At 42.8% G+C, this 14927-nt stretch overlaps 1 protein-coding gene across 1 annotated transcript in view; it reads right to left on the bottom strand.

The window, feature by feature from the left end:
• SCFD2 (sec1 family domain containing 2) overlaps positions 1–14927 on the bottom strand; it is a 398307-nt gene that overhangs the window by 38276 nt on the left and 345104 nt on the right. Inside the window, exon 6 of the mRNA XM_010859708.1 lies at positions 8429–8574. Coding sequence (XP_010858010.1) covers positions 8429–8574 — 146 coding nt within the window. The remainder of the gene's footprint in view (positions 1–8428; positions 8575–14927) is intronic.

Genomic DNA, 14927 nt, shown 5'->3' with positions numbered 1-14927 from the left:
GCCATAAGAAAGAATAAGGCTATGTGGCGTACACACCCCCACACACACACACACATACACACAGAGAGTATTGCTCAGCCACAAGAAAGAATAAGGCTATTTGCAGCAACATGGACGGACCTAAAGATTATCATACTAAGTGAAGGAAGCCAGAGAAAGACAAATATATATCACTTATATGTGGAATCTAAAAAAATGATACAAATGAACTTATTTACAAAACAGAAATAGACCCACAGACATGGAAGACAAACTTATGGTTATCAAAAGGGAAAGGGGCAGGGAGGGATAAATTGGAAGGTTGGGATTAACATATACACACTATTATATATAAAACAGATAATCAACAAGGACCTATTGTATAACATGGGGAACTATACTTGATATTTTGTAATAACCCATAAGGGAAAATAATCTGAAAAAGAATATATATACATATAACTGAATCACTGTACTATATACCTGAACTAACAATATTGCAAACAACTCTACTTCAATTTAAAAAAGACAGAGAGAGAGAGAATTTACAGTGATTTACGGTCCAGTAATTAGGACTTGGTGCTTTTACTGCTGGGGCCCGAGTTCAATCCCTAGTCAGGGAACTGAGATCCCACAAGCTGCACAGCACAGTCAAGAAAAAAAAAAAAAAAAGACGTTTTGCCACTTAAATATTATATAGAAAGAGATTTCTAAATTCTTCTTTAAAACAACTAAGCACAGAACAACTAAATAACATTGTTCATTTAAAGAGCTCGATTTAGGAAAAGACTTTCTCAGGTTCAAAGCAATACTTGTCTCATGATTCATTAGCAAACACATTTCTTAGTTTCCCCAATCAGGGTTTTAATCATAAGAACTTTTGGCTTCTTCCTTACTTACTTTGGATTTTTTTCTGCCTCAAATCACGTCACTGAAATCTGACTAGAATGAATGGCTTTGGCAGTAGCTTCTTTTTTTTTTGTATTTTAAGACTTTGAGTCTTTTTTTTTAATTTATTTTTTCATGTGCTGGGTATTCTTGGCTGTGCAGGCTTTTCTCTAGCTGTGGTGAGCGGGGTCTGCTCTCCAGCTGCTGTGTGGGGGCTTCGCATTGCAGTGGCTTCTCTGTTGCAGAGCACAGGCTCAATACCTGGACCAGGAATCAAACCTATGTCTACTGCATCGCTGGGTGGACTCTTTACCACTGAGCCACCAGGGAAGCCCTGGCAGTAGCTTCTTAAATGAGACTCCTCTAACTGTTATGGAATTTTCTATTCAGCCAGAAGCTACTTACTTCTCAGCAAAGGCCCATAGAAGGGGGTGATGGGAAGACAGATGTCTTTCCCTAGGGCCCTGTTCAGTTTTCCTCATGCGTTAGAGAGGAATAGAGGGGAGATCAGTTGTGTAGTTTGACTTCATGAGATGTTAACGAGAATAATTTAATTTTCCTAATCAAACATTCACTGGCAGTTCATCTTTCAGGGGAGAAGGAGAGGGATTAAAAACGCAGACAGATTCATCCCTATTTCTTGCTTCTGCCACATTCAGTGTGTCCCTGCAGTAGGGGGTCTATGCTCTACACAATCATTCAGACAGACATCCGTGTTCCTGCTGTTGAGCAGCCCCCGCCACCCCCTAGGGCTCTGGAATCCCACATGGAAGCCTTTGCATCTCATCAACTGAGGATGAAAGAGATAGTGTGGAGGGGATGAAAGAGAGATAGTGTGGAGGATTTCCAGGGAGATTTTTATGGGCTAAAGGTGATCTGTATCACGCCTACCCATTGTTCATTGGTCAGAATTAATCACAAACCTACATCTACCGGCAAGGGAACTTGGAAAATGTGGTCTAAGCATGCCAGGAGGAAACAGAAATAGAGTTTGGGGAACCCACATAGCCTGTCTCTACCACAGACATACTGCAAATCTGAATTGAAATATTAGTTATTTCCTTAATAACTGGCAGGTTGCTTGTGGTAGGCAAAGGATTATTAAACCTCTTTTCCCTTCTGCATAAGAATTTGACCTTTGGTTAACTTTTGAGCTCTGTTTCCCTGGAAACCTGATAAGGGAAGAATGTCAAACGCTAGCCAAGCAAGATTGCTTATGATAAAAATGACCCCCGCTTAGTAAATTGCATTAGATGGGGAGAACTATAAATATTGGACAGAAAGTCAGGGCTTTGGGCTTCTCTGAGTACAATGACTTTTGTATAATTGGCATGTCCCTTGGAGGAATGCTAGAATCATGTCTGTGGAGCTGGTTCAGAGAAAGTGGCTCCTATAGGATATGAGAGCTTTAAGCCAGGAGACTCCTGCCCCCACCCTTCCTTCCTTGTGAGTCTAATTCCTTCACTCCTCAGCTGTCACTTTGGGACCAAACCAAACAGCTCCTGGGTAGCTGCATGGACTGCATCATGGATGGTCACAATGGTTACTCCAGAGGAGAAAAATGCCTGCCGCTGCCTATGAGTGAGCTATGTTCCTATCCTGGGCCGACTGATGCCAGTGGGGGCTATGACCACAGAGATGACTCAAGCAGGAGGTGCAGAATGCATGATGTCTAGGGCGCATGAGACCGTTAGCAGTCCATGAAAATGTAATTTCTTTTAAAATCAGAAGAAAAATATGAACTTTTACATGAAAGATAATGTTTTGATATATAGTATAAATAGATTTGTCTCTATACCAATGTAACTGTATAATTACATGTACACAATTGAACATATGCAAATATAAGAATATTCATATAAACACATGAATTATATACTCAACATATATATTCAAATGAATATATTTATAAATTTTATTACATAATACTTTAGTCTCAGTATTAGTCACTCAGTTGTGTCCGACCCTCTGTGACCCATGGACTGCAGCCCGCCAGACTCCTCTGTCCAAGGGATCTCTACACACGAGAATATTGGAGTGTCATGTCCTTCTCCAGGGGATCTTCCCAATCCAGGGATTGAAGCTGCATTGCAGGCAGATTCTTTACCATCTGAGCCACCAAGGAAGCCCCATTAATATAGGAAGAGAGCCATGAGCCATGAAGGCAAACATGCTTAGGGCCGTGGAGATTGCAATGTGGGCCTGTATGACAGTCTCATGAAGCTAGCTTGAAGGTTTGGCAGAACCTAACGAGACCTCCATGGGTGTTACACGTAAAATAGATGAGGTTTCAAAAAAAACAGAAACTCTCTCTTTGTCATTAAATGGTCAGTATCTGTTCCAGAACAAACTGGACTTTTAATATACCATAGTTAATCAGAATATGAAAAATAAAATACTTGTTTCTATGTCTTTGGTTCCTTTTCATGGTGGAGATAATGTATGATTCAGTCCAGAAGGTCCATACTGACCTGATTCCAACCCTTGAAGAAAGGTTCTGAGCACAGCAACAGTTTCTGACATTACACATAAGTCAGAGACAATTCTGAAAAACCAACTCCAACATCTTCTTAAATTTGGCCACCTGAAGATGGCCAAGGAGATCAGTTTTGAAGAAAACTGTTGTTGCCACAACCATATCCCCTCGGTCGTGCTGCTGACCCTGGCCTTGCGGTTGGTACTGGTGCAGCCAGGGCCTCTCTTAGTCCTCCTGCTGCAAATGCTTCTTTTCTGAAAAACAGACTCTAAACAACCAACTTCCCAGGAGAACTAGACTTGTACAGAGGATATTTACTTTGTTTCAATCCAAGATCACACGGAAAAACTTTTGTTCAAAACTGGTCTTGGCTTTGGGCTTTGACTACTCCATGGCTTATTTATTTTTATCTTTTGCTATATACTATGACTGATTGTTTTCCTCCTTTCATCTTCTTAAGGATAATGGTTTGCTCTGGAGATTAAAAAGTAGTTTATTCGTCTATCTGTTCATCCATCCATTCATCCATCTATCCATCCCTCAAACCACAAGCAGATGACTTTTACAAAGTTTGTTTTAAGCCTAGTCCCTTTAATTTCAATATAAGGAAATCAAAGCCCAAAGCTATTAATCAACTTGCTTGAATTCACACACAGGCAGTTAGAAGTTAGGCTGCAGGAGAGAGTCAAGCTCCCTGGCCCCCGGTTTATGCTATCTCATGTAGATGCTTTCAAAAAGGATGTCAGCAGGTCTAGAGTTAGGTAGATAGAATTAGGAGGAAGAACAGAGCTTAGCACTTGGAAAAGGACAGCTGGTGGCCAGGGCTGGGGATTGCTGATGAAGAGACTGGGCCTACAGACTGTTCAGAGGCCCTATTTCACCAGGCACAAGATGAATTGAGCCTCCTTGGGCCCTGCAGGTTCTAAAGGCTCTTGTTCAACACGCCAGAGGCACAGAAGATGGTACCCATCTGTGGGACATTTCCTCCAACACAGCACAGCACTTTGAGAATTTTGCCAAAGCCACTCGAGCAAGAGTCATACAGTATTTTGTCTGAAAGGGCTCATAAGCTCCTTGCCCTGAGTCATCTGAGGAACAGCAGCACATCAAACGCTGACATTCAGGAAGAGGGTTAAGCTTCCCATTAAACTGGAACATTTGTAGTAAGAAACGAAAGCAGAAGAAGGCTTGTTATAAAGGCAAAACTGGGGCTTAGGTTTCTGGTTAACAGAGTCTACAGACAAACATGACTTTTCCAAACAAAGGGGTATGAGTAGTAAATTCTGACCATATGCCACAGCTAACGGGAAAGTCAACTTGAGAATGACCTCCTTTCTGTGTAGCCCATCTCCTAACAAAGGAAACAATGAAACTCTACAAAAGAGAACAAAGAGAAGGTCTATTTCGTCCTTTACACAACTGTTACAGCCAGTACTTACACAGCACTGTCTGTGTTGGCTTGTGTCCTAAAAAGCCTTATATGTATCAACTCACCTAATCATCACAGCACTTTTATGAAGGAGCTAATAATAGTGGCTAAGAGGAACTAAGCTCAGAGAAGTAAAGTAATTTCCCTAAGGTCACACAGTTAGTAAGGAGCAGAGCTGGGTTATGAAGCCAAAGGCTGATGTTCACCTACATGCTAACCTCCCTCTCACTTAGAATTAAGAACGTAAGAAATACCATTCTGAATAAGACCCAGAGTCCAGGATCCATCCATCCATCCACCTACCCCTTTACCCTCAGGTGGCAAGCACTGAGCTGGGCTCTGTATTTACCAGGATGAGAAAACACAGAAGCTGTCTCCAGCTTTGCTGGCGTGTTCTTCAAGCCAAGAGCTTCAATGGCAGCCTCGTGGTGGACACCATGCCCACTCCCCTGGCTGTGGCAGAGGTACTGGTTCTCTTGGAACCAGGTGTGTAGTGATGTTTGGGGCTCATTTCTACATACCTGGTCTAGATCCCACTCCTCCAGCTCTTTCAGATACTATAGGTACTTAATTCCTTATATGAAATCACATTTTCTTTAAAATGATGAGAGTGGTGTCTGCTTTCTACATCTGAGCTGTGACCAAAACATTTACCTAAAGGGTTAAAGGATGAAGGTTAAATAAGAAGTGCCTCTAGCTAATAGAGTAAAGAGGAGTGGCTCTAAGAGTCAACTCATTTGCATCAGAGCAGGAGAAAAGTACTCTGGGAGGAAGCCTGGGGCTGAGTAGGGCCCCAAGATCCAGGGGAGAGAGCCCAGATACACAGCACTGGGCCGAGCCGAGGCAGGAATCCCTCGCCAGACCAGGTCTATGTCTTCTCTGAGTGCCCCAGGAAGCCCAGGACATCCCAACTAGATGATGTGTAGAAACAGCATGGAGCTAGATAGAAAGCACTAATTTTTCCTAGAGCTGAGGACCGAACTGGGAGAAGAGATGGACGGAAAATTGCCTAGCCAAGGTCCATCTTCAAAGCTAGATGGAGCTGGACTCTGCTTCTAGTCTGGACACCTGTGATTTTCTATCTGTATATATTTTTGTCCCAATGACTCTTCCAATATATGATAAAAATATATGTAGTGCATTCAAGATGTACCCCAAAACACTTATCAGGCACCCATTATGTGCATGATACCACTACAGCACCAGATCAAATCCCTGTCCTCACAGGGCTTACACCTGTGACTTAGTACTTCTTTACCTCTAAAAGACGCTGAAAAACCCAAACAGGTAAAAATGATCTGTAATCCCATCAAAAACTCTTTCTCTACATATATAAAGCAAGAAGCCAGAGTTCCTCCTTGTCCATTCGACCCTTCCTATTCCCCATAAGTAACCATTATACACTTTTCCTAAAATTTTAAATACTTATTAAGTATACATACCCACATACTTTTTATTTTATTGTTTTTTAAAAGAAAATTAGGATAACACTTTACAGAATAATCTACAACATTTTTCACCCAACAGACCACGAACCACTGTTTGAGTTCTCCAAGTAGAACCTAAGGATCCAAATACAGTCCTTGCTGAGTATGTAGAGATCTCACTTTTTGGTTGTATAGCATTTCACTTGGTGTCTGGATTAATATTATTAAATCCCCTCAAGATACACATATACTCTCTGCCTTGCCCCACTTCCACTCACGGACCTTTAGGAGTTTTGTTGAATGAGTTGATAATATTACTGACTCACTATACAGGAAGTGTATGCAACAAGGGAGAGTTCATTTTCCAAAGGCAAAGGCTGCTCAGACAGGGTTCTGAGGTCTGGAGAAATGACCGAGTTGGTGGCAGGGAGGTAAAGTCTAGGAAACTGATCATTGTCTTTGTCATGCTCAAGATTTATAGATAACATATTTATGTGAAGTTGGCCAAATCAGCTAACCATGATGATCAAAAAAAAGAAACTGAAAAGACCTTAGTAATTTAGTGGTTACTTTCCCTTTGTTAATGACAGCAGCCACTTGTCTCTCAACAGTCTTTGGTCTAAATTTCATCATGCATCTTCAGTTCAATCACATCTTGTAGAACCAGTCTACACTGCCATATTTAAGACTGGTAATTTTTTAAATGACAAAACTACAGCTGATCAATTATCTGAGTGATTTTATCAGTACTTTTTTAGATCATTGAACAAAGGATGGGAACTTACATTACTAAGTTGAGTGCCAGTTTCTAAGGTCTTCGGTGTCTTGGTGGGTGACTTCAGGTACCCACAGCACCATCAGTTAGTATTTCTAGAACCTCCATGAGAACCATGGTGCAGTGACTGGAAGTTTTGTGTTGGCAGCAAACACATGGTCAGGTCCTGGCCACCTGTGTGCCTGTGGCAAGTCACTGCGGCCTTCCTAGGTCTCTGATAATAATACCTCTCTGGCTTACTTGCATGAGGATCAAAGGGAAACCAAATGCAGGGGACTCTTCAAGTATCAGCTACTATCTGAATAAATGGGAGGAAGAACCTGCATGTCGCTAGGTGATCGTGGGTAACCTTAGCTCCTGTCTACATGCCCACCTTGCAGAGTCAGCACCCCGAAGCTGAACCCCTCACTGGATCATACTCCCCACTAACAGCACATTCAACTCTCCAAGAAAGCCTTAGCAAATAGAGTGAATTCTGTGGAATATTTCCTAGGAAGATGGGAGAGAAGATTCCTTCATCCACTCCACACCAAAACCTAATGAGCTTTTCTGTCAGAAACATCTATTCTTCCTTGAAAGCTCATCTTTGGCCTCCAGCAACCTGATCGCTTTCCTCCTTGTCTAACAGAGACTACCCAGCCTCGATGGCTCTAGCCTTTCTTTACCCTTTATCTTCCCATTGGGTCTTTCTGTGCTTCACTCTATGACCCCACTCTTCCCTTTTGCATCAAGTTGTGGTACAGTAATTACCCCATTCATCTTGGATTTTCTTACCATTTTCCAACTCCCTGTTCAAAACATCCTTGTAAGGTTCTCCCACTCTCCTTATAAAGTGGTGACAGCGAAAGTTGCTCAGTCGTGTCTGACTCTTTGTGACCCCATGGACTATACAGTCCATGGAATTCTCCAGGCCAGAATACTGGAGTGGGTATCCTTTCCCTTCTTCAGGGGATCTTCCCAACCCAGAGATCGAACCCAGGTCTCCCGCATTGCACGCAGATTCCTTAACAGCTGAACCACAAGGGAAGCCCATAAAGTGATGGGGGCATTTTAAATAACAACTGTTTTTGCTGTCATCAACTTTTATTTTCTTTGCATAATATTATTCGGTAATTCTCTTATTCTTAGATCCAGAAACCTGGGCACTGTCTAAAGCCAGCCCCTCATCTAGCACTTACAGACTTGCCTAAGGTGACAGGACAGGTCTGGGCCACTGACAAAGCAGAGCTGACCCCCAGTCCATTGCTCATCTCACTGCATTAAGCCTTGGTACAAATAAATCGGGAAGCTTTCAGATTCAGGGGAATCCAGAACTCTGGACTAGAAGAACCTTAGGTTTGATCTTGAACAAATCCTTCATTTTAAACAGCTTAACATGGAAACTTTTCTTTTAGTCTCTGAATCCTAAAAACACAGCACAGATTAGCTGGTTACTTTAAAACATATGTACTTGCCTGGTGGGTATGATTTCCAGGAACATATACAGACTTGAACTGTTTCATGAGGTTCCGAGCTCCAGCAATATCCCGAAGCAAAGTGAAGAGTTCATCCACAGCACTTTTGGATTTGTGAAATGTCAGGTTAATTGAAGAGTCACAGCCTGAAACAGTCCAGAGATATTTTCTCGAGTGAACAAATCTTTAAACTGAGTTTTAATCATGACAGGCTGAGCTCCATGTAACATTGCTGAGTTCCTCTTTTTTTTTTTTTAACCCTATTTCCCCCTGGCTGTTCACCAATTGGGCTGTTTCAATCATCCCTGAGCAACGAAACACACTGAGTATAAATGCCTTTGACAGAATTAGAACTCAGAATTGCCTGGGATTGCAGCCACTGGCTTCAACCCCTAGACTGTAGAAGTTTCACAAAAAGAAAGCTCCCTAGGGTCTGCTATCCTTAGAAAATAGCTCTGAGAAAAGAGGAGGAGACACAGAGGAAAATACAACAGAGGACTGTGATGAGCCGCTCACACTTGAATCCCACCAACGGTTTCCATAAAATAGAACAGCCAGAACGAGAAAGCTCATAGAGCTGCTCCAATAACAGAACTTGCTGGGCTGGGCATCTAATGTGCTAACAAAGCATACAGCGTATTTGAAAAGGCAACCATTCAAAGCTGATCAAACACAAAGGGGGCCTTATATGGAGACTGTTCTCGGAAATGGTTCTATTTCCTTTTGAAACTTATAATAGATGGATTTATCTTCTATCTTGTTAGAAGCCTATTCAGAAGAGGAATGATTACGGTAAGTTAGAAGTTCAAAAAATAGAGAAAGACTTGAGATGAGAATTTTTGAGTGTTGAAATACTGCAGATATAGGAATTCATCAATCCCCATATCACCCTTATGAGGCAGGAGCTATTCTTTCTCCTATTTTGAGGATAAGAGAGCTGAGATCCAGAGAGGTTAAGGAGCACTCCCGCTAGCACGCTGACAATGCTCGGCCCACGCTGGCTCAGTCACTGTGGGTCGTGTGTAGGTCTGGAGAGCAGATCTTGTGGCCTCTGTGTCCTTCCTCAAGTACCTGCACGTCTTTCTCTTTATCTGTTTCTGTGTCTCTCTTCCTGTCTGAGGGCTTCTTCTGGTTAGAAGCATGGAAGTCAGCACTCAGAAACAACACCACAATTGTTGTTGGGGGAATAGTAACAGCTGGGGACAGGTGGAACGATTCTGAATTGTGGTCTCCATAGCCTGACGGGGAGGGGGTGGTAGGGCTGAGTCCCAGTTGCCCACAGCAGTAACTCACTCATGAATGCCTTCACTACTGAGCTTTCTTTCCTCCCCTGTCTCACTTCCCTACTTCCTGACCACACTGCCTGGGACATCTTCTCAAATATAGTGCTTGCACTCAAACCCTTATCTCAGGAAACCAGAGCTTCCAGGGTGATCTGAACACAGGCAGCCTAGACCTTCCCAGATAGTGCGGTGGTAAAGAATCTGCCCACCAATGCAGGAGGGGCTAGAGACACAGGTTCGATTCCTGGATCGGGAAGATTCCCTGGAGTAGGAAATGGCAACCCACTCCAGTATTCTTGCCTGGGAAATCCCAAGGACTGAAGAGCCTGGTGGGCTACAGTCCTTGGGGTCACAAAAGAGTTGGACATGACTTAGTGACTAAACATGAAGAACAACAACAGTTTATATAATTTTTCATTTGGTCTCTTTCAATTTTTTTGAAAAATGAGGACGATAATGTTCTTCCATTAGGCTGAGAGGGATAAAACCATATCCTGGATTGTAGAGTACTGAAAATAATAAAGTACATGTGGAAGTTGTGGATTATACATTAGAATTAGATTAAGCAAAGGCTGTGTAATTCCAAAGAGGCAGGTTGACTGTGGAGCAGGTTGTTGATAGAAATGTTTACAAGTAAACTGAACTCAAAGAAACCCAACAGAAAAATAAAACTGTCAAAGAAATTGTTGGGAAAAAAGTCCTAAATTTACAAATAAACTAAAATTTCCCTGAAAAACAGTTAATATTCTCCACTGTTCAAATCAACTGCACAACGGCAACTTCTTCCAAACCATCATCTCGTTCTGATGTGTCTATTATCCTCAAAGCAAGTGCTCTACAATGGATATGCTTCTGGGACACCAGGCCAAAGGGGTCTCATTTTTATCATCTCTGAGCATTTTCATAACTTTATCAATCTTCACCAAAAGCAGGGTTTACATTCAGTTACCCAAACCCTATAATGAAAAGTCATTCACACAAACACACACACGAGAAATGTGGATCAAAGGAGACAAATGATGTGCAAAAGCACATCACCATCTCCAGCAAAATGTTCCTCTGATCACAGGCCTGACCTCCTCCATGTACACTGCCTCCTGCCTTTCAGAATATCTCCTCTGTGAATGCAGCTCATTCAACACTCATGCTGCAACTAATAATAGTTAAAGGAGATGTGGGTGCAAAAGTTATGAAATGGGATGAATTCTTTTTCTGTGTAAAAGCTATAATCACTTAAAGCTCACCTAAATAACCACTTACATCAGGCGCTATTCTAAGGAGTTTATAGATATCAGCTCATTTAATCTCCACAGAAACCCAATGAAGTACTACTATTATTACTCCCATTTTGCAGTTGGGGAAACTGAGCCATGAGAAGTAACACGTGGTCACTCAATGAAAGCAGTAAAGCTATGATGCAAAGCCTGTGGTCTAACTCCCAAGACAGTCGTATTAGCCACTACACTCTACTGTCTTCATATGTGCTGGAGGCCACATACATAAAAGGTTAGTAAAGCACTTTTTATTATTCAGCCACCCAGTTGTGTCTTTTGTAACCCCAAGGACTGCAGCACGCCAGGCTTCCCTGTCCTTCACCATCTCTGGGAGCTTGCTCAAACTCATGTCCATTGAGTTGGTGATGCCATCCAACCATCTCATCCTCTGTGGTCCCCTTCTCCTCCTGCCCTCAATCTTTCCCAGCATTAGAAGTGCTTTTAAAATGGAGTGAGTGGCAGATGCCTTTCTTGGGAAGACTTGGGCCCATCCCTGGGGGTAGATGCTAACAGTGTGGTTTGCAGGTACACCCTGGCCTGTCTTCTGCATCCACACAAGGTGTGGGATCTTGGGATCTCCCAGGGCTGCTGCACACCCTCCATCGGATCTCTGTCCTGTAAGGCGCTATATTCAGTTACTTCTTAGAAGCCCCTGACAGCCTGTTCCATTAAGCCAGCTTATGAGATAACGCTGTTTTGTAAGGGAACGCTAAGTGTACAATTCCAGTCAATTCTCATTTAATCCACTTAGTTTAATAGATAATAAAGCAGAAGCTGATCCTAGGCTTTGGCCAAGCACAATCTGTGTACTTCAGTTGCCTGCTTCTTGATAAGGGAGGCCCCCAACCCCCAGGGCACCCTTGACTTTGTCTAAAATGGGGTATGACTCATGCTCCTGCAATTCCTTTCTCTGGAGGGCTTGGCGATCTCAGGCAGGGGTCCAGTTACTTCTCCAAGCAACCAAATAGGGCTCCTGTGTCCATGTCTGCCCTCGCCAGGCCCCTCTCACCCGTCTCCACTTACTGAAGTGGCTTTCCTCGGGCAGAGAGAGGAGAGCAGTTTCCATGGCTGTGAGTGCTGCAGGGACCCACAGTTCAGGCAACAACAAGGTTAAAGTGGACAGCAAGCTGAGTAGCTGAGCGATCCTTTTGGGAGGGCTGAAATGAAGCTGAACCCCTCTCTCCAGTCTGCCTACTCCTTCTGTTTGGTTCTTGCATGGAGCAGATTTTAAACTTTCTGGGGCATGGGGAACTTTTTTCAAAAGAGCCTGGCTTCCAGACTTTGGGTTTTATTTCTTAGGTATTCAGGAAAATAAAGCATTTTGCAACAGGAGGCTGCCTTATCCAAAGCTTCAGTTTGGATTAGAGATGTAGCACCTCACCTAAGGAGCTTCCCTAGTGGCTCAGAGGTTAAAGAGTCTACCTGCAATGCGGGAGACCTGGGTTCGATCCCTGGGTCGGGAAGATTCCCCTGGAGAAGGAAATGACAATCCACTCCAGTATTCTTGCCTGGAGAATCCCATGGATGGAGGAGCCTGGTGGGCTACAGTCCACAGGGTTGCAAAGAGTCGGGCATGACTGAGAGCCTTCACTTTCACCTCACCTAAGGTCTTCCAACACACACACACACACACACACACACACACACACGGAACCTGTGTGGTTGAATAAGCTGGGGAGCATGGTTGGAATAGGACTTGAAATGCCTCCCTATTTAGAGATATTACTCTCTTCACAGCTGTAAAGTTCCCTCACATCCGACTAGGAAAAGCTAGGGTCAAAGAGTATCACTGGAGCCTGGTCAAGAGGCTGTTTTCTTATTTGTACCCAAATTATCCAAAGATGGCCTCCTCATCCTTCTTCCAGCCCAAGATTGAGAACGTCAGGCCCATTTTTCCAATTTGCATCCTGCCCTCCTGCCTCTCAGCAAACCCTTGGCAGCAGGGGACCCACCTCTGTGGGATCCCCAGGAAGTTAGAGAAAGGATTGGCTTGGGAGGGCAAGATGGCCAGAAAGGACAGAGCTCTGGGAGGTCATGACCTTCCTCATCCATCCGGCTGTCTGACGTTGCCTTTTCTCTCTTTTCAAACCATTGTTTTAAAGATGGAGTCATTTTTTCATGGCTCTCAATAAAAGGTTGGTAAATGAAAATAAAACAAAACATAATAAAAAACCCAAATAAACCTTAGCGAGTGGTGTCACATCTGAAATCTCTTAGGGAGACTGACTGTGTAAAACCACTCCTGTGTAGGGCAGTCCTGGTAATATTTACAGTAGAAGCCCTCCTTTTCAAATGTGCTTGGGACCAGTAGGTGTTAGGAGTCATTTAACACAGGGGAGGGATCATGAAAAATTGATCTCTCTTCCATGCATACACACATGTATGTATACACATAGACATATATGTGTATTTGTGTGTATGTATAGTTTTGTTTAAAATTAAAACATAAACTATGAACCTATTTGCAGGGCAGCAGTGGCAACACAGACAAAAGAGAACAGACTTGTGAGCGCAGTGGGAGAAGGGGAGGGTGGGTCGGATTGAGACAGGAGCGCTGAAATACACACGTTACCATACGTCAAACAGATATTCAGTGGAAATTTGCTGTGCGTGCAAGGAGCTCAACCTGGGCTCTGTGACAACCTAGAGGGGAGGGACGGAGGTTCAGAGGGAGGGGACATATGTATACTTACGGCTGATTCACGTTGTATAGCACAAACCAACACAACATTTTAAAACAATTATCCTTCAATTACAGATAAATTTAAAAAAATGTTAAGTGTCTATTTATTCACTAATCTTTCAAGAAAAGGCCAAGGTCTTTTCTTTGAGTACTGTCTGCTGATTAGAGTTCTTTTTTCTTCTTTTAAACCATTACATACCAGGTATAATTTCCAATTTTAGTCCATTAAAAATGGAACAAGAAGTTGAAGACACCTGAAGCACAATCTGAAAGCAGAATTCTTCTAGATTTTAATCTTGCTTTTTCCTTCAATCTTTCACAATCACCTAGTTCAGACCTAATTCAAAAGCATGTTTAAAATGACTCATCTTTAAATGCTTTTCGAAAGGATTCAATTTGGTTTTCATTGAAACAAGTTTTTTTGAATTCATATTTCCTCAGAGGACATTTAATTAGAGTTTGCAACTTAATAAAAAGTACAATTAGCAAAGGCAGGTTTGGGAACAAACGCAACTGGCTCCTGGGAACCACACGCCTAAACCAGGAAGAGCGGAGATGCCAGGCACAGGCAGGCTGCTTCGAGCTCTGCAGGGGTCACAGTTCTGCGTGAGTCGTTCTGTTTGTTTCACAGATGGATTGCAGGATGTAAGTTATTTGGGTGAATGGGTCATGTGGAGGCTGGTTGAGAACACATGAATTAGATGTACATATTATTTATATTCATTGAATTTATATTATATTGCATATACAGTAAATGAAACATATATATACATACATATTTCTAAGGTCTCATTTATATTACACAGGCAATGTATTTATGTCATCAATCTAATATTTATATAATGATCTAGGGTGGCTTTTAAGTTCTTCTAACATAAAACAGCCAAAATCTGGGTTTTAAGCCTTTAGATCTTACTGGGCTGATTTCTTTCCTTGTAGGATTCTTGATCTACACCACACGGCAGGGGCTCCTCAGCAGGTGCCGACATAAACATACTTGGATGAAAGTATTAGTGTGCCTGACCTAACTAAGAAAATCAGGGTCAGAAATACTCAGATGAGGCCACAACGGGCTGGAGACGGCTCACGGAGACTGGACCACCTTCAGAAGTCCCTTCAGATCTCCCCTCAGGCTCTTAGCCCACACTGATCCCATGGCCCCGTGGTGTACTGGATCCTGCTCAGGGTCCTGGAGTCTCCTAGCCTGAGGCCTCTAGTTATTGTTCAAATGACAGAGGAGGGCAGGAGGGGAGGGGTGA

This window comes from Bison bison, unplaced genomic scaffold, assembly GCF_000754665.1.
Source record: "Bison bison bison isolate TAMUID 2011002044 unplaced genomic scaffold, Bison_UMD1.0 scf7180017864458, whole genome shotgun sequence".
In the NCBI taxonomy this organism is placed as follows: domain Eukaryota; kingdom Metazoa; phylum Chordata; class Mammalia; order Artiodactyla; family Bovidae; genus Bison; species Bison bison.
Note: the sequence above shows the minus strand (reverse complement) of the source record. Positions and strands in the feature narration are given on the sequence as shown.